At 43.8% G+C, this 20,793-nt stretch overlaps 1 protein-coding gene across 3 annotated transcripts in view; it reads left to right on the top strand.

Annotated features, from left to right (window-relative positions):
- The window catches only part of TMCO4 (transmembrane and coiled-coil domains 4), an 81,697-nt gene that overhangs the window by 25,338 nt on the left and 35,566 nt on the right, over positions 1-20,793 (top strand). For all 3 annotated transcript variants that reach the window (XM_074975426.1, XM_074975427.1, XM_074975428.1), the window contains 6 exons: positions 5,593-5,690; positions 6,745-6,888; positions 7,409-7,528; positions 11,863-12,027; positions 13,160-13,296; positions 17,890-17,974. In XM_074975426.1, coding sequence (XP_074831527.1) covers positions 5,593-5,690; positions 6,745-6,888; positions 7,409-7,528; positions 11,863-12,027; positions 13,160-13,296; positions 17,890-17,974 — 749 coding nt within the window. The remainder of the gene's footprint in view (positions 1-5,592; positions 5,691-6,744; positions 6,889-7,408; positions 7,529-11,862; positions 12,028-13,159; positions 13,297-17,889; positions 17,975-20,793) is intronic.

The following is a 20,793-nucleotide window of genomic DNA, read 5'->3' as shown; positions in this document are numbered from 1 at the left end:
GTGGCTCCTGGCCCATGCCTGGGGCTCATAGGCACTACTACAGCATCAACCACTGTGGGTTTGTCTACACTGCAATTAAAAACCCGCAGCTGGCCTATGCCAGCTGACTCAGACTCATGGGGTTCAGGCTAAGGGGCTGTTTAATTGCTGTGTAGACGTTCAGGCTCGGTCTGGAGCCCGAGCTCTAGGGCCCTGCAAGTGGGGAGGGTTAACTGGATAATTGAATAACTGCACATGTAATAGACAAAGTGTCAAAAGATCCATTTGCCTATGGAATCATGCCACATGCACTTTTTCACGCAGACATTGGGAAATCGTAAGATGTTAAAGATGTAGCCCTTAGTGGCAGCACAGATGTTCTCAGCTTCTAGAGGTTTTCCGTTGCATAATATGCAAAATGAGGTAAAAATAAGTAATGTTTTAAAAAGGATATATATATTTACTGAGGAAACCTTCACCCCTTTGATGTTGAGGAGAGTTTTGCCATTGACTTCAATGGTGCCAGGATTTCACCCACTGTTTCATTCTCTGCCTGTCGTGTTTAGCAAAACTGCACAGTACAAAAGTTTGGGACTTGCTCTAAAGTTTTCTTTATCAAACATAGAGAGTGCTTAGCAGGATTCCAAAAGGATTAGACAATTGTATGGATAATGAAAGTATCCACAGTTATGTTAGCTGGGATTTTTAAAAAATTCCAAGTTTGGAAGGGATATAAATTCTCATGTTTCAGGGCTTAAGCCAAACAATGAGAGGGTTAGGAAGAAACTTCCTCATCTTCAGGCCATTCCATAATTGTCCTCTGTACATATAACTTCATCCTAAGAAGCTGGTATTGGCCACTGTCAGAAATAGGTCAGTGGAGCCAGGGCTTTGGAGCTGTGCTCCAGCTCCACTCCAGCTCCAGGCAAAACCCTGCAGCTCCACTGCTCCGGAGCTGCTCCGCACTCCAGCTCTCGGCTCCACTCCAAAGTTCTGAGCGGACCAGTTTGGCGCTTCCTGTGCTCCTATTTAACATTCAGTATTTCTTCAAAGACTGGCAAACAAGGGCTGTGGTGTGAACCGATTGACACTGACTAACAAAACTGATATTGATTCCTTATGTTTCATGACTGGTTTATGGTCTTACTATATTGCAGCTTAAATACATACAATAAAGGGCAATAATGACTGTATTTTCATAACATATGTCACAGTTCAAGGCAACTGCACCTGTATTTCCCTCTTGTGGTCCACCAAGGGCACCTACTCCAGTCTCCTGACTCCTCAGCTGTCACCTCCCTTGGGCGGAGACCTGAATCTCCCTCCCTCCTGACAGGGATTTTTCCTGGCTGCACAGTTCCTTGCCTACACTGTATTATTCCAAGCAAGCCAGAGTGCCTAACCTGGCCAGCGTCTATGCTTTGCGTACTCTACGAAGGCTATGAACAGCATAATAAGTTACCACACATCTCTTTCTAAGCAATGTGACAAAGTTCCAAGCCTGTATTGGTAGGTCCCGCGCTTTCTGGCGGATTTGCTCGCTTCAGAGGTTTACGGCAGTCCTCAGTTTGGCTCCTTTTGTTAGTGGCACAAACCTGCCATTCGCTCGGCTAACCTCATCACTGGCCAGCATGGGGAAAAGGAGGAGAACAATCCCCGCAGCCTCTGCTGGCTCACCTAATGGGTCGGGGGAAAGGCCAGAGACCTTCCCCTCTGGTGGGACCCACAGTCCAGATCAACTCCTCTTATATCAAAGAGGGAGTTGGGGGGATGGGGGGAACCCGGGTCCACCCTCTACTCCAGCTTCCAGCCCAGGGCCCTGTGGATTGCAGCTGTCTATAATGTCTCCTTTAACAGCTGCGTGACAGCTACAACTCCCTGGACTACTTCCCCATGGCCTCTTCCCAGCACCTTCTTTGTCCTCACCACCGGACCTTCCTCCTGATGTCTGATAGTGCTTGTACTTCTCAGTCCTCCTGCAGTACGCCTACTCACTCTCAGATTCTTGCACGCCTCTTGCTCCCAGCTCCTCGCACACACCTCACTAACTGAAGTGAGGTCCTTTTAAAAACCAGGTGCCCTGATTAGCCTGCCTGTCCTAATTGATTCTGGTAGCTTCTTAATTGGCTCCAGGTGTCCTAATTAGCCGCCTTACTTGGTTCCAGCAACTTCCTGATTGTTCTGGAACAGCCCATTATCTTACTCAGGGAAAAGGGATCTGCTTAATCTGGGGTTAATATGTCTACCTTCTATCACTCTCCTGTAGCCATCTGGCCTGACCCTGTCACAGCAAGCACATTATTCTTAAGGTGAAAAGATTACAGAGAAAACATCTTTAAAACAATGCTAATAAGCTTACCAGAAATCACCCCCCCCATAGCCAACTCCAGCGGCGCTCTGGCAGGAGTCAGTCCTTCAAACCCCACCAAGGGGTTTTTCTCTGGTTACAAGTTCATAATAGATCAGCTCAGAACTGCGTAGATCACCCTGTTTCTTGGGCCTTAGATCAGCAACCTTTGGGAACAGGTAATCATCAGACAATCACAGAATACCACAACAATCTTTATTGAGCTATTTGTTCCGGTAATATCGCATAGCCGTGAATTGCTACTGTATGAGCTTTCCACAAGGCAATGGCAAGAGCAGTGTATGCATTTACCAGTAGAATCACAAAGCGATTCTTCATTCTCTAGCAGGAGTCTCCATTTTGCAGTCTGGCTACATGTACCTTAAGCTCTCTGGCACATGTTCACATCTCAGTTTACATGGATGCAAATGTCAGTGGATTTGCTCTGAGATAGTTGAGGTCAGAATTGATCCTGAGCATTTTGCTAAAGAGCCCAGTTTAAATAAAAGCTAATTTGATGGATTTGAGCACCTAAGTGTTTTGCTTCAGGATCAGATGGCAGGGTTCCAGCTGGAAGGAGACAGTTGTTTGTGAAGCCACACGGGCAATTAGGGCATGTTGTGGGCTAAGGCATGAGAAGGAGGATCCTCTGCAGCTTGAGTTTGATCAACAAGTTTGATCAGCAATTCGTGAATAAACAGAGCAAATACCTTTCCTCCGGCCATAAAATCTGAGACCTACTGCTGGTGTCCGAAGTTATTTGGAAGGGGTGGTGTCTAGGACGGTGCTGTAGCACTAAAAGAAAAGGAGTACTTGTTGCACCTTAGAGACTAACCAATTTATCTGAGCATAAGCTTTCGTGAGCTACAGCTCACTTCATCGGATGCATTCAGTGGAAAATACAGTGAGGAGATTTATGTACACACAGAACATGAAAAAATGGGTGTTATCATACATGTATTTTCCACTGAATGCACCCAATGAAGCGAGCTGTAGCTCACGAAAGCTTATGCTCAGATAAATTGGTTAGTCTCTAAAGTGCCACAAGTCCTCCTTTTCTTTTTGCGAATACAGACTAACACGGCTGCTACTCTGAAATGCTGTAGCGCTGTGATTCCCAAACACTGATCCCAGTACAAGAACTTTAGTTTCCTCCTTCCTTTGTTAAAGCTGATCTCTGAGCTGGCCACCCACGTGCTGCCACTGCCCACCTTCTTACTGATCTTCTCTAACACCAGATCCTCAGCAGGTTTAAATCGGTGTAGCTCCATTAAAACCAAGGACCTAAATTGATTTACACCAGCTAGGAAACTGCATGCCATCTAACCTGTAACTGGCAAGACCAGACTTCAGAGCAGCCTGTGATCTATTGCTGGTTAGAGTGGGCCCAATTAAACAGGAGCCAGTGGGCACTGGCTGACTCAGCCTAGGTCTTACTTAGCTACGCTGGTACGGTTGCCTGAAACACTTTGGAACCACTCTCTCCAGTAAGGTATGGTGAGGTCACTCTCTTCCTGAATTTTGATTGTTTAACAGATCTAAGAATAGAAAGCTAAGTCCTCTACTAACAACTTTTCCGCAGCACAGAGAAAGGAAATGATTTGTTTTCCACAATCATTGGTTCTTCAATATCGTTTTCTATCCCTCATATTACAATCGGCCCCAGTGGGCACCTGGCACCTCAGTATCCGTTAGCCAGTGGGGAATCTCCAGCCGCCACAAAACAGCATCAGGAAGGCAACGCTCCAGCTTACTTCCCGCAGCGACTCTAGTTTTCTGCTTTGATTTGATTTGTTGCTCGAAGGGCCTAGCAGGCAAATAGCACTTTTTTCTTTTAAGTGTAGCTTTCATAAAAACAGCTATTAAATAGGATTGACTTGTAGCCAGTATCTAGGAAGAGAGGGAAATGAGGTTACAAATGTGGAGCCTGCTTGGTTTTTTTTATTTGGGGGAGGGGTGTTAAGTCCAATTCCAGCCTCACCACCAGACATAGCCTTTAAAACTTTATTCACTGAGCCACAACATTTGCTGGAATCCTAATTCTTTTCTGCTCGGCATCTAACAGGCCTGGTCCAAAAGTAATAGTCTGAATCAGTATCATTAACATTAAGGGGAGATTTACTATTGACTGCAGTGGGATCAGCATCAGGCCCATACTGTACACTTAAGGCAAACCCAGCCCCATGTCAGTGAATCGCACAGCTAGGGTTTACAGGCTTGGGCTTGCAGGGCTCATATGATAGCACTAAAAATAGTGGTGTAGACATTTGGGCTCAGGCTGGAGCTTGGGCTGTGAAACCCTCCCCGCTTCCTGGGCTTCAGAGCCTGAGCTGCAGACTGAGCCTGACCATCTATACCACTGTTTTTAGCACCTTAGCGCAAGCCTGCGTCTGTAGATCTGGGATCTGAGACTCACTGACACGGGGTTTGTTTGATTTTTTTTACCATGTAGACATACCGTTAGGAGTGCAATGAGTGCTTCTGAATAGTGAAGGATTCACAGCCCTCGAGACTGTTTATGCACAGAATGTGCATCCCCCCAACTTGGAAATGTCCTTCAAGTCCTGAACTGGAGAGGCCCTCTCTAGGGATGAGAACAGTTCAGTCCTTGGTGTCTCTGCAGAGACTGCCAACAAGGGTGCCAAGTAGTACAATCTCCGGTGTGGGCACTTGTCTACTGAGAACTGGAGCTGCACCACCCTACTTATTTCATAGAGGCTGCTCAACAGCTGACAAATGATAATCGATCCGAACTGGGCTGGATTCAAACCTGAGACCTAGAAGTGAAAGGCTCTCTAGCCCATAATAGCAGTCCCTAAGCCATCCACCCTCATGTTTCATCTGTAGGGCCCCATCCTGCTCAGTGCGACATTTTTGAATGGCGTGATCTGCACAGTACTATAAAAAAGGGGTTGCGTATTCTGCAAACTTCAAGAAATCTCGTTTGATCACTGTTACGTGTATATAAGCAATATGTGGATGTTAAAATGCTTGCTTTTTTCATTGTACAAGCTGCGGTCCTGTGTTAGGATGGATTTTCCCGGTGAGTCACCTGTGTTGGGGTTTGTCATCAACTTGTTTCAGTTTAAATCTGTGGCTTTATTTTTGTGGTCATATGTCTAAGTGTGTTGCCGTAATGCACACCTGCATGACCGTGTTTACTGTTCCCAGTAGTGAAATTCTGTGCTGTGAATCAGGAGAGCCCAAACGGATCTGGGTGTTGTGGTGTTATCTGTCAGGCTCTCACGATTTTTATTCCCACCCAGAACTGCAGAAGCATCAAGAAGAAAGAAAGAAAGGAAGAGGAAATTGAGGAGATACTTGATGATTGGCTTGGCAACAATAGGGGGCGGAACAGTGATAGGTGAGGCTGCCCTGCAGTTTCTGGGACCTGACTGGGTTACCCAGATGGTGGCAAGCGCAGAGTGGGAGTTCTGAAATGATTCACTGAGCAACAGCAGCTGTGCTTCCATCTTTGTCCTAGTTCTAATTTTAACACGTTCATCGCTTGCAGTGTTGTCACATTCCACGTAGGAGTAGTAGTTCAAATCAGAAACAAGGGAAACTCCAAAAGCCAGGAAGATTCTTATGGGCTTTGCAAAAACAAAACCTATGGGGCTAGGGGCAGTCAACCTCATTTTTCTTCTCAGGCCAGCAGTAAGGTAATGTGACTCCAATGACTTCTGGGGAGTTACTGTGGATTTACACGATGCAGAAGATGGGAGTAAATGTACTTTTCAGCCTTCCGAAGGTGATTTTCCAGATAAACTTGAGCTCAATTTCTCAGCTGGTCTATTAGGCAGAATTGTTTGGTGATTCAGATGTATACAAACATATGGCCAGTTCCTCAGCTCATGTAAATCAATGTAGCTTCCTTGGGTTTGATGGAGCTACACAGATTCATACCGGCTGAGGATCTGGCTCTTTAAACTTATTTCTCCTCGTTTACCCTGGTGTTAGAGTCAGATGCAACATCTTCTCTAGACTCTCCAAAATCAGGATAATGTGGGATTGGCCCAGGATTTTCTAATAAGAGATGGCTGGAATTTACTTTCACTTACACCAGTGTTTCTCCTTTGACTTCCGTGGTGTTAATCCTCTTTTATGCTGGTGATAGTGAGAAAACAATCCAGGCTGGAGACTCAGCGAGTGGCGAGGGTCTCTGAAAATCAGGATTGGGTTAGTTGATGGAGCAGTGTGGGGAAGACTATACTGGATTTCTGAGAGGAGGGTGATCCCTTCCAGCTTCTGGTTCAGGTCCTTCCATGGGATGTGGTGGGTTAGCTCACTTCCTGGTGCGTGTTAGCTATTCTCACAATAGGAAGTTATCCCCTCTGCTGACACAGCACAAAGACATGAAAATCTGTTTGTCTTCCACCATCATCGTGCACTGAAATTCTCACTTGCTGCACCTTTAGGTTTGACGGGAGGTCTTGCAGCCCCTCTCGTTGCTGCTGGAGCTGCAACTATCATTGGGAGTGCTGGGGCAGCAGCTTTAGGGTCAACGGCAGGAATTGCTGTCTTGGCATCACTCTTTGGCGCAGCGGGAGCTGGCCTTACCGGTAAGATAACAGATTTAGATTCTGAACCACCAAGCCACAGAATAATGTATGCAAAGTCAGGTACTAATGGCTGAGCTCTAGAGTGTGAGGTCTGCAAAGGGAATTGTGGACTAAACCATCTACTTGTACACCAGCAGAACTCAACCTCTGGTTCTTCAGTGGCTGCTGATCGTCATAGCCCTGGGCTGGCCCTCTTCTCGAGCCTGACTTAGATGTTGTGCCGCACCCTGATGACAATGCAGTAGATTTCCCTGGGTTAATGGCAACTGGGTTAGACAATGCAGACAGACACTCTCATGCAGACAGGTTGCCTTTGGGATTGTAGCTAACCACAGTAAATGGAAACCACCTCAGTTTTAGCATTAAGAACTATGGTGTAATAGAGGACAGTTATTAATTATAGCAGATAATGCCTCCTGCTGCCATCCCATCTGATCACCCAAGCAAAGCACTAAGAATTTGTTATTAATTTCTGCTGTTGGCAGCCCCTACCATTACTCTGTGATTTCTATACATGCAGGCTACAAGATGAAGAAACGAGTGGGAGCCATCGAAGAGTTCGAATTCCTCTCTTTAACTGAAGGGAAACAACTTCATATCACCATAGCAATCACTGGCTGGTTGTGTACTGGCAAATACGGTAAGAGCAAGACAAGAAATCCTAGACACAATTTTGGAAAGCCACATTTGTATTGTCAAAGATGGGAAGCATATGGTTTATATATGAATCGTGAAATATAGCAGGACCAAGCTGATTTGTTGGAACTTTAAATCCCTATCTGCTTAGGCTAGCGTGAATAGGTTCAAAATGTAAAAAGGAACGTTGGATGGCGCTGGAGGTTTGGAGTAGAATTTGTGGAGTCTCACCTCTGGTCATCACGTCAAGTCCATCCAATGTTGGTAGCAACCAAAAGTTGTAATGGCTCTTGGGTAGCCTGATGTAAGTTATGTGTTCGGCACAATGTGCAGTGACTGTGAAGGCCTCAGTCCAGTTTCTCTGGAGCTGTGTTGACATCACAAAAACTACCATAGCAGCTGACGTTCTTTGGAACCTGAAGCAGGACAGAATGACAGAAGAGAAGAATTTGCTAGAGGTTTAAGGTTAAATACAAGTCTCCCTCTCTGGGTAGGCCTTTATTGCAAGTGTTCTGGTTTAACCCAAATTGGTGCCTTCTGTGAATGATAGTGCACACCAGCTATGAACTATCAGGTAAAGCTTCCCCTGCTCTCCTTCCCTCAACTGCAGTAGAACAGAGTTTAGTTACCAGTTAAAAGGTTTTCTTCATCAAGTGTTGACTATTCTGAAAGGGGAGCAGTGTTTAATGTAGGGGAGGGGCGTTACCTCAGCTCTGTTCCTAGGACCATCAGCCTTACAGTTGTAAACCAGAGTGCATGCAGTTTATCTGGGCTATGGTGTCTTTCCAGCTGTTCTCATGTGCCCTTACTGGCAGAGGTGAGATTTAAGCAGTCTGAGGGTTCCCACCCCCCTTTAAAACGCAGATTGTAGCCTCATCCAGAAAAAAGAGAGGGTAAAGCACAGCAAACTGCTAGCAGAGATAGTTATAGAAAAAGGGGAAGTGTTTCTATTAATAGATCCTGCTTGTGTGTTTGCTAGAGATGATCTGACTTGCGGGGATGTTGCCTAGTACCTGGCACAAAGTGCTTTAGACAATTATTGGAGCTTTTTTTGTGCCTCACATTTATCCACCGGCAATTAATAGAATGCAGTTTCTTTTTCTCACCTGGTCTCTGCCAGCTAAAGAGGTTTATTGGCAAGAAGGTTCAGTCAAGTAAACCATGTTGCATACAGTGCCGAAGGGGTGAGCTAATAGCCTGCAACCTCTGAAAATTTGTAATGTTATATCGTCATTTCAAATACAGTCACAGTTGTAACTTGTCATATAAAATATGTCAGCCATCTGTTGTTAATATGTTCAGAGACCCTATTGAACGGTTGCCAGTGCATTCCATTGAGGAATATAATAATAAATATTCTATATCATTAATACAATAAGGACATTTTCTGTTGGCCATTGCTTGTTAAATCCATTCTCCCATCAGAATCTGGGGTTTTAAAACCTCTGCTTTCCGTCACATTGTTCTCTTGTTGATACCACACAAGGTTTCAGAATTTTCTGGGATTGGAGCGTTATCAGGGGGCTGTTACGAAGTCACTGTGTGTCTTTCGGTAGATTATTTAATTATTCTCGGTCTCACTTTGCCCTTAAAATGAGAGTTACAGAGGATCTGAATTGGGGAGGGAGTTTCCATACCTAGAAACACGATACACTGTTTAAAACAGCAGAAATAAAACAACCCTTCAGTTGTCTCCTGTAATGGTTTTATCTGTCTGTATTAGGTATTTATATGATCCCCATCACCGTAGTATCTGAGGCCCTCTCTACACTACAGACACGACAGCTCCATGGCTACAGAGCCACAGTGTAGACTCAGACTACAGCAATGAAGGGGTTTTTTCCATTTCTCCACCTCCCCGAGCGATTCACCAACCTAGGCACATCTACGCTGCTGGGGTTGGTCAGCATAGCTACAGCGCTGAGGGGTATGGATTTTTCATACCCTGGAGTGCTTTATAGCTATGTCTATGTAAGTTTTAAGTGTAGACCAAGCCTGAGAGCCTCACAGTCCTTTAATATATTTATCCTCACAACCCCCAGTGAGGTAGGGAAGTGCTTTTGTCCCCACTGTAGGGTTGGACAACTGAGGCACAGAGAGACTAAGGGCCAGATTTTTAAAGGTGTTTAGATGCCTAAACATGCAGAGAGGTGCTTAGTGCGATTTTCAAAAGCACCTAGGCACCTAACTACATCTTTGGGCATCCAAATACTTTCAAATACTGACCCTAAGAGACTCGTCCGAGCTCACGCAGGAAGTCTGTGGCAGAGCACAGTAGTGAGCCGTGGTCTCCTGAATCTCCCTAACCATTGACCCATCCTTCCTCAGTCCAGCTTTCTGTCCCCCTCCTCATGTACAAGAGGCCAGACTCCATTGTTTCCAATTATGTGACAGTAAAGCAGCCTCCCAGTCATGCTCAGTAAAATCATATGCTATAGGAGTGTAGCAGGGCCGGCTGGCACGTATTGTACCGGCTTTCAGTCATGGTTAGTCACAGCAGCAAGGAGTTAGTTTGGTTTATGGTATAAACAGTACCTCATCATACACTTTATATAGTGATTGGATTTAAACTACTCAGTCTCCCGCAGTCTAACAGCTTTTGGGTGGTCTCTTTCCAAGTCACTGTTGTCCACATGACAGAACAATTCCAGTTTACACTATTTGCCCTTTGATGGCTGTTTCAGCAGAGAAGCCAAGGAGTGAATGGGCCATTAAGACTGAATCTCAGAGTTATGAACACCTCAGAAATGGAGGTTGTTCGTAATTCTGAAATGTTCATAACTCTGAACAAAACATTATGGTGGTTCGTTCAAAGGTTTGCAGCTGAACATTGACTTAATACAGCTGTGAAATGTTACTATGCAGAAGAAAAATGCTGCTTTTAACCATCTTAATTTAAATGAAACAAGCACAGAAACAGTTTCCTCACCTTGTCAAAAAAATGTTTAAAAACTTTCCCTTTATTTTTTTAGTAGTTTACATATAACACAGCGCTGTACTATATTTGCCTTTTTTTTTCTTTTTCGTCTCTGCTGCTTCCTGACTGTGTACTTCCAGGTGCAAATGAGGTGTGTGGTTGACTGGTCAGTTCATAACTCTGGTGTTCGTAACTCTGAGGTTCTACTGTACCTCTGTCACATCTAGGTGTGGTCCCTTCTAGTCAAGATTGAGGCACGTTGGTAGGATATTGTGGTGGAAGTTTGCATGGCTTCTGCTAATGCTGTACTTATTCTGTGGCTGCCTCAGTATTCTATGTATTGTTCAGTAATGGAACAAGGAGTAGGTGACCTTAGTATTTTAGGAGGCTAAATTATACTATTCCTCTTTACAATTTAGCTGGCTTATATTAGAGTTGCTGGTGTCCCCTTCTGACCACTTAGCCCACACTTTCCCCCTCAGCTGGCAGCAGCAAAAAAATTGTGCTGACAGGAATTGCTACTGCTCTTGATTTGCGTCTAAGAAAAACTTAGCCAAAGAAAGAGGGGTAGTAAACACACAGTCTGGGTCTCTAAATGGTCTTCATTCTCACTTTCAGACAGATCCATTATTTCAGTCTAAGCCTGCAAAACCCAAGTACCAGGAGGACAATTTACCGTAGCGTAGCATTTAGGACATTCACCGCAAAGTGGCAGAAAAGGAAAAGAGCCCCAAAATTGCAACAAAATTTATTAAGAGCATAGGAAGGGATCTGACAAGATCCTTAGCACCTGCAGCAAGATAGTGAGCACCCTCTGTTCTCATCAGAATCTCAGGGAAACTGTCTCCACTCATCACCTTCTCATCAGAAATGACTAACAAATGCATTTGAAAACACTATGAACAAAATCCTGCCATGTTCCTTCAACTACCTTGGGCTGCCCGCCCTTTGAGGTCAATCCAAATTTGGCCTAAATGAGGACACGGTATGAACTATAGGATTTAGTCTTATCTTTGGTGATGGGAGGAAGGTCCTTAACTCCCATCATAATTAGCACTAATTAATCCCTTCTTGGCAGATTCTGCAGCAATCAAGGTGTGAATGGGCCACGGAAACTGAACCTGGAGGTGGTCCCTCCATATTGGAGGTAGCTGGATCTGTTCTTTTGATAAACAAAAGCTCTCAGTCTCTGGTTTTGTCAATCCATCCTTTAACAACAAGAAATCCAGTTGAAATGAAGGACTTATGAAGATGTGTCCATCATTAATCTCATTTCAAAATATGATCCCTGAATAATTAAGCGGATTAAAGTATTCTGCAGGTTGATATTATCATTCGCTCCTTGTGTGACTCCTGTGGCCAGTCAACAGTTGCTTTTCCTCCTGTGAAACTGAATCCTTTGTGTTCCCATCCTTTCTTAGGCAGTTTCACAGCTCCATGGAGCAGCATGTTGCAGTCCAGTGAGCAGTACTGTCTGGCCTGGGAATCCAAGTACCTGATGGAGTTGGGCAACGCTCTGGATTCACTGCTCAATGGGTTTGTGAACATGATGGCTCAGGAAGCCCTGAAGTTCACTGTATTGTCAGGTAAGACTCTGAGTTATACCAAGGCTGATTGGGTGCTGAATCTGCTGGTTTCAGCATTTGTGTTCAAAGAGGCCTTCCCCCGAATAGATGAATCTTTCGTATTCATTTGTTGATTATCCAAGAAGCAGTGTCACTTGCTAACCTTATATGTGTTGACCCTAGTCCTGCAAAGATTTATGCACCTGCTTCATTTTATGCTCTGGAGTTGTCCTGTTGACTTCAAAGGAAATACTCCCCGTGGGCAAAGTGAAGCCCATCCATAAACAGGATTGAAGGCATAGTATTCCAGAGCAACCCTCATTTCTTTCAAACAATCTCACCATCGTTAGTGTGATAGCCTGCTCTTTAGAAGCTCCTGTCATGTGGAACAGACTTCCTGGATCATTCCACATCATCACTTTGTCATGGCATTTCAAATCTCAGCTGAAAAAGTCTTTCCTCCCTTACCTGTGTGCCTCAGCGTTTCTTTCCCTCTGCTATTTATTATTGTAACTCTTATCTACGCAATTTTACTCTGTAAGGAGTTTTGGGTTACAACTGGCACAAAAGACTATCCATATTGCATTGCATTGCATACTTCATCCACAGCTTCCATGTGTGCAAACTACATCCATATGGGATGCCTGCCTGCTTACGTCTGTCCCTACATTACAAAGCATTAAGTTCACATGCTCTGCTTGTGCACATTGTATCTTTGCATTATACTTGAATGCACTGTATTCCCTGTGTTCTGCATGTCCACGCACCATCCATGCACTATACCTGGACACATCATATCCAACATTCCTATGCAGATGACATCAATGCATTATAACCTCATGCACTGTATTCCCCATGTTGTACATGGCCAATTTACAGCTGAGTGCATTAGGTTTCTCCTGTTTTGCTTGAGCACAGTACACCCATGCATTACACCTGAATGCAGTGTATCTTCCTGTGCACGTGACATTTAACAGATTCTGTCGTCTTTTTAATTTTGCAAAACCCACCTTAAATCAGTCTTGGGAAAGACAAGATGACAGTGGCAAAGATGCAGTGTTTTTTACTCCACCAAACCATCTGACTTTTGAAATTGTCCCAGACCTGCCCAGATGTGTAACTTTGATTTTCCTGTTTGCTTTGTACCTCTCAGGCATAGTGACAGCCCTGACATGGCCGACTTCACTTCTTACTGTTGCCAATGTCATTGACAACCCTTGGGGAGTGTGCCTGAATCGATCAGCTGAAGTGGGCAAACATCTGGCACAGATATTGCTCAGTCGACAGCAGGTAATTGGCTGAGGGTGCAAAAAATGGCTCCAGTTATTACAGCTGGAAGGGACTGATATCTTGGGGAAGCTCCAGGGGTCTGATGTTTTACAGCATGCTAATGGAACAAAAGGTGGTATTTGTCCATGGGGAAGAAAATGAATTACAAGCTGAAGAATGGAAAATTGAGGCACGAGGGAGAGCAGCGTGCAGGGAATGGAGGAGAACATGGGTTGATGAGAGGCTGCCTGCAAATGTTGGTTTAGTTTAACCCAAACCTTTGCTAAATGCAGAAGAGGTCAGGCAGCAATCAGTCTAATAGAGAGCTCTGATAGCAAAAGAGATTGGAGCAGTCATTTGAAATGCTTCTACACCATTCCTTGTGTAACGCCGATAGACTGCGGTCGTCGGCGGGTGGGATCGAACCGGGGACCTCTGGAGCTTAGTGCACGACCCTCTACCGCATGAGCTAAAAGCCAACTGCTGGTTAGCTAAGGCTGTAGAGCAGGCTCATTAATTGCTTTCTTAAGTGGTGTCAGTGCCAGTAGATGGGACAGAGCACCACACTTAGGAGGTGTGTGGGTTACACTTGCAAACAGGTCTTACAGGCAGAGTCCAGTACTGAAGGGCAACAAACAAAATCATTGCTGGGGAAGTTTAACATGAGACATACTATGGCACCTATATTTTGTCAAGCACCCATTTAGTGACACGCTGGGGTAATAACAAATCTACTTTTCACTGCCAGAGACCTGGATTCAGGTCTAACCCAAGTCAGAAGTGCAAATTGGTACGATTTGTCCACTTCACAAAATTACCATACCACTTGGCCCGATCTTGACAGTGGGGGAGTGAAAGCAGAGGATGAGGAGGGGGAGAAAGAAAGAGAAAAGGCAGACAGCTGAAATACCCATCAAGAAGTAGGAGGCATCAGCGGAGTGGGGTGAGGAAAGAGTGCATAGCCCTTACCTGCAATAAGGACCAAATTCTGCTCTGAGCTATGTTAATATAAATCTGGAGTCATTCCAGTGAAGGCACTGAGTCTTACTTCCTTACTAATTCCAAACTGTCACAAGCCTAGAAAATCACCAGGCTTCATTCTAAAATAATTATTTGTAAAACCAACCGTGGAGGGGAGAGGGGAAGTAAAGAACTGGCTTATTCTAGAGGTAGCCACCTTCTGCCAAGAGGAATTAAATTGGGCACAAATCCTGTTAGCCTGAATTCTCCTCCACTAGCCCCCATTTCTATTAGGCACCCAAGCAAAAAGTTCTCGCACAATGATCCCTGCTTCCTCATGGCACTGAGGCAGTGCCATAGAACTGGCTGGGGGTGGCAGGGTATTAGTCAGATTCAGAAGGATTTTGTCTCCTCTAGGAAAGTGCTTTGAAGGGGCCAAGGCACAATTATGTTGAGTGATTGTCTGCTCCTGCTGGGCCCCGCTGGAATAAAAGTCAAGGGAAAAGAGGGGAATAAAATAGGGGGCAGAGAGGGAAAGAAACAGAAATGCCTAAGACCAGAATAAACAAGAAGGAAAGGAAAAAGGAGCCAAACAGACACATGGGATGGATTGGCACTGAAAGAAACAGCTCAGTATAACCAGCCTTCCTGCCAAGTCGTCGTCTTCATCCCCAGCTGACAAACTTGAAATTAAACTTCTGCCCAGGTCCTACCATTATTTGCTATAAGTGCAGGCTGATCTCTGTGTTCATCTTACAGCTACACTAGTCCAGTATCTATTGTAGATGAGCTATTCAGGGCGGAGAGGTAATGGGAGACATAGCCAGACACCGGAATGTCATAAATAACTCTGTGAAACAGGAGTGTGAGCCAACAAAGTTGATTTCTAATAAAAGCACAGTGCCCAAAAGGTGGTAATAAAGGCCTGGTCTGAAGTAAAGATTTGCCCAAGGGCATGTGACATTGTCTTTTAGCTTTAGTTATGGTTAAAGCACAAAATCATGCTGTGCTGGAGAACCTAAAGCTAGTTAACAGGATGTTTCTGAACCCTATTATACCTGGTGTGCATTTAGCCCAAGGAGAAGGCACTTCTGACTGTTAAAATCCCTCCCTGCTTGATTTAATAGAGAATCCTATTAAATGTATTTAAGATAAAATCTTGCTCATTGAAGTAGGATGCCCACATCACATTTTCATGATGACCCCAAGAGTAGCAGCCATCCACCCTTCCAGCTAATGCTGCTTGAAATAATATTTGACAAAAAAAATTTCTGCCAAAAAATATGAATTCATCAATTATTTTGCAGGAAGATGTTGCTTTTGACACAATTTTCCAATGGGAAATTTCAGAGCAAACCAAAATGAAAAATTTTCGTTCAGTTTCCATTTGAAATTTTTATTTCATTTTGTGACTTTCAAAAACAGTTTGGTTTTTAAAATTTAAATTAGGGTTGTCAAACAATTAAAAAATTAATTGCAATTAATCGTGAGATTAAAAAAATAGTTTAATCACAGTTACACTGTTAAACAATAATAGAATACCAATTTAAATTTATTATAAATATTTTGGGATTTTTTCTATATTTTCAAATGTATTGTTTTCAATTACAACACAGAATGCAAAGTGTTCAGTGCTCACTTTATGGTAATATTTTCTTACAAATATTTGCACTGTAAAAAAGATAAAAGAAATAGTGTTTGTCAATTCACCTCATACAAGTACTGTAGTGCAATCTCTGTATCATGAAAAATGTAGAATTTTTTTTTACATAACTTCACTCAAAAACAAAACAGTGTAAAACTTTAGCACCTACAAGTCTACTCAGTCCTACTTCTTGTTCAACCAATCACTAAGACAAACAAGTTTGTTTACATTTACGGGAAATAATGCTGCCTGCTTCTTATTTACAATGTCACCTGAAAGTGAAAACAGGCTCCCAGCTGTTATCTCTCTTAGTAGAGACCCTGCTTTTCTGACCAGGTTTTTCCACACTGCATAGTTGCCTGCCTGTACACAGTTGCCTGCAAGTCAGAGTGCCTAAACAAGCCAGCTTCTGCACTTGGCTTTCTCTCCAGAAGCTATGAATAGCATAATGGCCCACAGTTATAAGTTACCACACAGTTCTTTATTCTTAAGGCGAAAGCATTGCAGAGAAAACATATGAAAACAATATATGCATACATGCATGTTAAAAAGCTTACCAAAGTTCATCCCATCTCCAACCTCGGTTCTGGTTCGTGTCAGTCCTTCAAACCCCAGAAATGGGTTTTTTCCATGACTACAAGTTCATAGCGGTCTCAGATTCAGAACCAGAACCACCAGTTCAGTCTTTCCTGTATGCATCTTGGGCCTTTGATCTTGGCCTCATGTATCGCATGAACAGCAGATAGTGACTCATTCCCCAAGGCATAGCTTCAAAAGGCTGGGGTTTTGCATAACCAGAGGTGGGGAATTTGCATTCAGCCCTCCCGAGATAGATATTCCCCAGGAAAACCCCCGTAACATTTTCTGTTCCAAAAGACCATTCTTGCCTGGCACATTGTTCACGATAGTCCTTTGAACCCCCAGGACTCACATCTGTCACATCTCCCACCTCAAGAGGTTACATAGAATCCTGGCCCACAATAATACACCATTCATTTCATACAATGGACCCCCAGAGACACTTAAATTTAATTAAATAAGGTCTCCCAATCATATTGCAGGAAATTGCCATATCTGTCACACAGACCACCACAAATCCCCAAGACCAAAGTTGGGAACCTCATTAACAAATGTCCAACACATGCTCAGTAGGAGTTGAATCCTCTAAACAGTTCCCCATCAAACCAGCATTAGCTCTGGTTTATCTGGATTAAGTTTAAACCAACTTGCTCGCATCCATATCTCCTCTTGGCTAGTGCTGGTAAAACATCTATTAATGGTGGCTACATATGCATACACCCCACTGTTTGCCTTTTCATGGAAATTGACTGGCTGGCAGTGTTACAAGCCATGGGAGCCTATTTCATCTGCCAGGTCTGTTAACCCCGCAGGCATCGGAAAGGCATGGCACTGCCTTTTCATCTTCATCTCTGCCAAAGATGTCATTACATTTCATTTCTTGGTGGTTGGGAGCCCCAAGAGAATGCTTTTGTAAGGTGGAAACAAGTTTCTCTCCTTGCTAGGAACATGGCAGCAGTTGTCTAATGGTATTTTACAGCCCTGAAATTAATTGCTTGGGGTTGGACTCGATTTCCTGCCTTGAAAATGTTACTCATTTCCATGTTGTTATATGGGGTTTTGCCTTCTTTAAAATTAAAATAGTGGGGGTAAGGTGCAATGAATAGCAAATGGGCCATTCAATGAAAAGGAGCTTCCTTAGACAATGTGTGAGAAACTTGATATTAATAAAGCACGAAGAGTGCATTTGGACCCTTATCCAGCAAAGGACTTAATTTAAGTTAAATGTAACTGTGTTTAACTTTAAGAACATCAGTAATATCATTGAAGTCAATGGGACAGCTCACATACTTAAAATTCAGCACATGCTTATATGATTTGCTGCATCAGAGCCTAGGCACCTCCACTGGCCAGCCCTTTCTTTCCAGGTCTAGCAGAATGTTTGACAGCTGTACCATCCTCATTTGTGCCTGTGCCTCTTTGTTCCCTAGGGCAAACGACCTGTCACTTTGATTGGCTTCAGTCTGGGCGCAAGGGTCATTTACTTCTGCCTGAAGGAGATGGCTCAAGAAAAAGGTAGAGTTCAAACATTTAACTCTCTTATTTATTTTTTCCATCACCTTTTTTTATGAATTTAGTGCTGGTAGAAATTATCGTGCCAACAACTCTGGAGATCAAAGTCCTCTAGAATAGCCACAGAAGGACAGCACAGCCACGTGGCATTGCCTTTGTGCTTCACAGCCTGACCCTGATGGACAACCTCTAGGTTCAACTGAGCAGTTTAGTCTCCTGGGCTCATTCAGTCCTTGGGCTCCTTGTTGAGACAGTCAACAAAGATGACTCAGCTCGTGCTCAAATAAATTGGTTAGTCTCTAAGGTGCCACAAGTCCTCCTTTTCTTTTTGCGAATACAGACTAACACGGCTGTTACTCTGAAACCTCAACAAAGATGCTTATTAGTGGTGGTCGTGGAGCTGTGTACACAGCTCCTTAAGAAAGGCCAAGAGGCTCTGCTTGTGTTAAGCTGGAGGAGATATAGGTTAGTCTTTTCTGCTGATACAAGTTATCCACTGGGCCACCCTAATGCATAAATGGAACACTCTAATTGAGCTACCCCAGTGCACACAGCCAACAGAACACCCTAACTGGGCCACCCCAGTGCACAGGCCTCATTAGGGCAACAGGCACAAAGCTCACATTACATGGCCTTCAGATGGGTACATGTTAACGCTAAAAGGCAGCATATTGTTCCCTTCCTTGGCCTCACAATACAGACTACTCCTGTCCGTAGCAGAAATAACCTGTGAGGGGTCTGTGGACCAATGGAAGGATGCAGACATGCTGAAATGTATGGTTCACACCTCCAGGCCTTACACCCTGCCCTGGGATACTCCTCCTCAGCTCTGGCTGCAGAGAGCCTATGGAGCAGCATCTCTGTGGGTTTGGAGGGAAGCATGAGTCAGCATGGATAGTTTCTACCCCATTGATGCCCACCTGGCCACAGCACTTGGATTATGTGCATTCCAAGCCAGTATGTGGCTGAGGGTATTTACTTCCTGAGGTGCAGCCTAAATAGAAACCTACAAAACAGTTTTGAAATATGTTCAGAATTGAATTCTGCTGTCTCCGGTGTAAACCTGGAGTAACTGCACTGACTTAAGTAGTTACTTCATATTTACACCAGTGTAATTGAGAGCAGAATTTGGGCCTCCATCTGCAAACAACACTCTTAACGTTCTGTGACATTTGTCTGGTGAATCGGTCTGTGAGCGGCCCACGCTTCGCTGTGAACTTGGCAGAAGATGCTTCACCTTTATTGGAAGCTCTCTGTAGCTACTGTATCTGATCCCATGAGTCGTCCCTCCCATTTAAGTCATTGAAATGCCACTGTCGTCAGCTATTTTCATGGTAATTTTTCCCTAAAGTCAAGCATAAAACAAATCTGTCAATTTGTTACCAGTTGTGGTTTTGTTTATTAATAGATTCTATTCTTAATTTAGAAAAGGAATCAAGTCATTCTGATCAGTTGATGTAAATTGCATGTTGGAGTTGAGTCGGTAGTGTGTGCGCTGCTTATCCCTCCCCCTACCTAGCCAATTTTATTAATTAACATTTGCCCTCACAGAATGTAGCTAATAAGTAAGGAGCTTTACACTGGCAAACATTCATTAGTAGGTGTTGGCAGGTGGAGCAGATTAAACCAGCATGAGAGGGGGAGGTCAGCTTCCTTTCTGTTTACAGCTGCGTGCCAGGACTGTATTTCTGGTTTAAGGTGCACAGCCACATAGAGTGAGGTACCCCTGAAATACAAGAGGCCAAATTCTAGTCTTTGTAGCACCAGACTGTATCCTAGTGACTTGATTAGAATCACTCTGAATTTACCCTGGTAGAACTGAGTTCTGAATCTGGCCCCAGATTTACTCTTTTCTCCTCAGTGCCTGAAAATGTCGGGGCCGTAATGTTTTGAGGCTTTCATTAGCCGTTAATAGCCCTGCAGTCTCTCTCAATGAGACTGCACAGCACTATAGCTAAGTAACAGGTGAAAGGGAATCATTAGGGGCTGTCTGGTTATTTGCCATTCTAAAGAAATCTGAGCATCATAAATACATCTTGTAGCAGCCCCCCCACGGCACATTGATTTTCAGTCCTTTAATTGAATTATGAAAGCTGAGCTGTTTGTGGGATTAAAAGCAACGTGTTTAGTGCAGATTGCCAATGCATCCTTCCAGTTCACATTCCAGAAGCAAGCCACAGAAGGAATGGAGCAGCCACCTGGGACATCTGGGTCTGGACTGTGAAGACGCATACATAATAAGTACAAGGCCCAATCTTGCGGGCCTTTTTGTATACAGTCTTAGTGGCAGTTTCATGACAGTATAAGAATAGAATGTGTGTGAAGGGTTGTAAAGAGCTTCAGAGGACAGTGATGAAAATTCATAGACAAAAAAGATGTCCATATCAGGAGACATTAAAAAGATTGTGACAACCATACAATGGGGGTAAATGAGATGCGGCATGGTGGAAGTATATTAAAATGGCATAGAGAGAAGGTCAGTCCAGAGATCCTAATAACCCTTTCTCTTAAAACAAGATCAAGGGCTATCCAATGAAACAAAAAGACAAACCATTAAAAACTGATAAAGGAAATACTTAGCTGCAGAATGCTTAATTAATTTGTGGAACTGCCCAGGTTGATATTTGAAGTCAGAAGCTTCATGGGAGTAAAAGAAGGATTATGCACCTACATCTGGTGCTGGCTGCTATCAGTGACAGGATACTGGACTAAAAAGACCACGGGTCTGATCTTGTATGGCGGTTCCTATGTTCCTAGATGATTAATAAGTATATCCATAGTTAAACTAGGGAGGGTAAAAATTGATGATGTGTCTCAGCCCT

Source organism: Natator depressus, chromosome 18 (assembly GCF_965152275.1).
Source record: "Natator depressus isolate rNatDep1 chromosome 18, rNatDep2.hap1, whole genome shotgun sequence".
In the NCBI taxonomy this organism is placed as follows: Eukaryota; Metazoa; Chordata; order Testudines; family Cheloniidae; genus Natator; species Natator depressus.
Note: the sequence above shows the minus strand (reverse complement) of the source record. Positions and strands in the feature narration are given on the sequence as shown.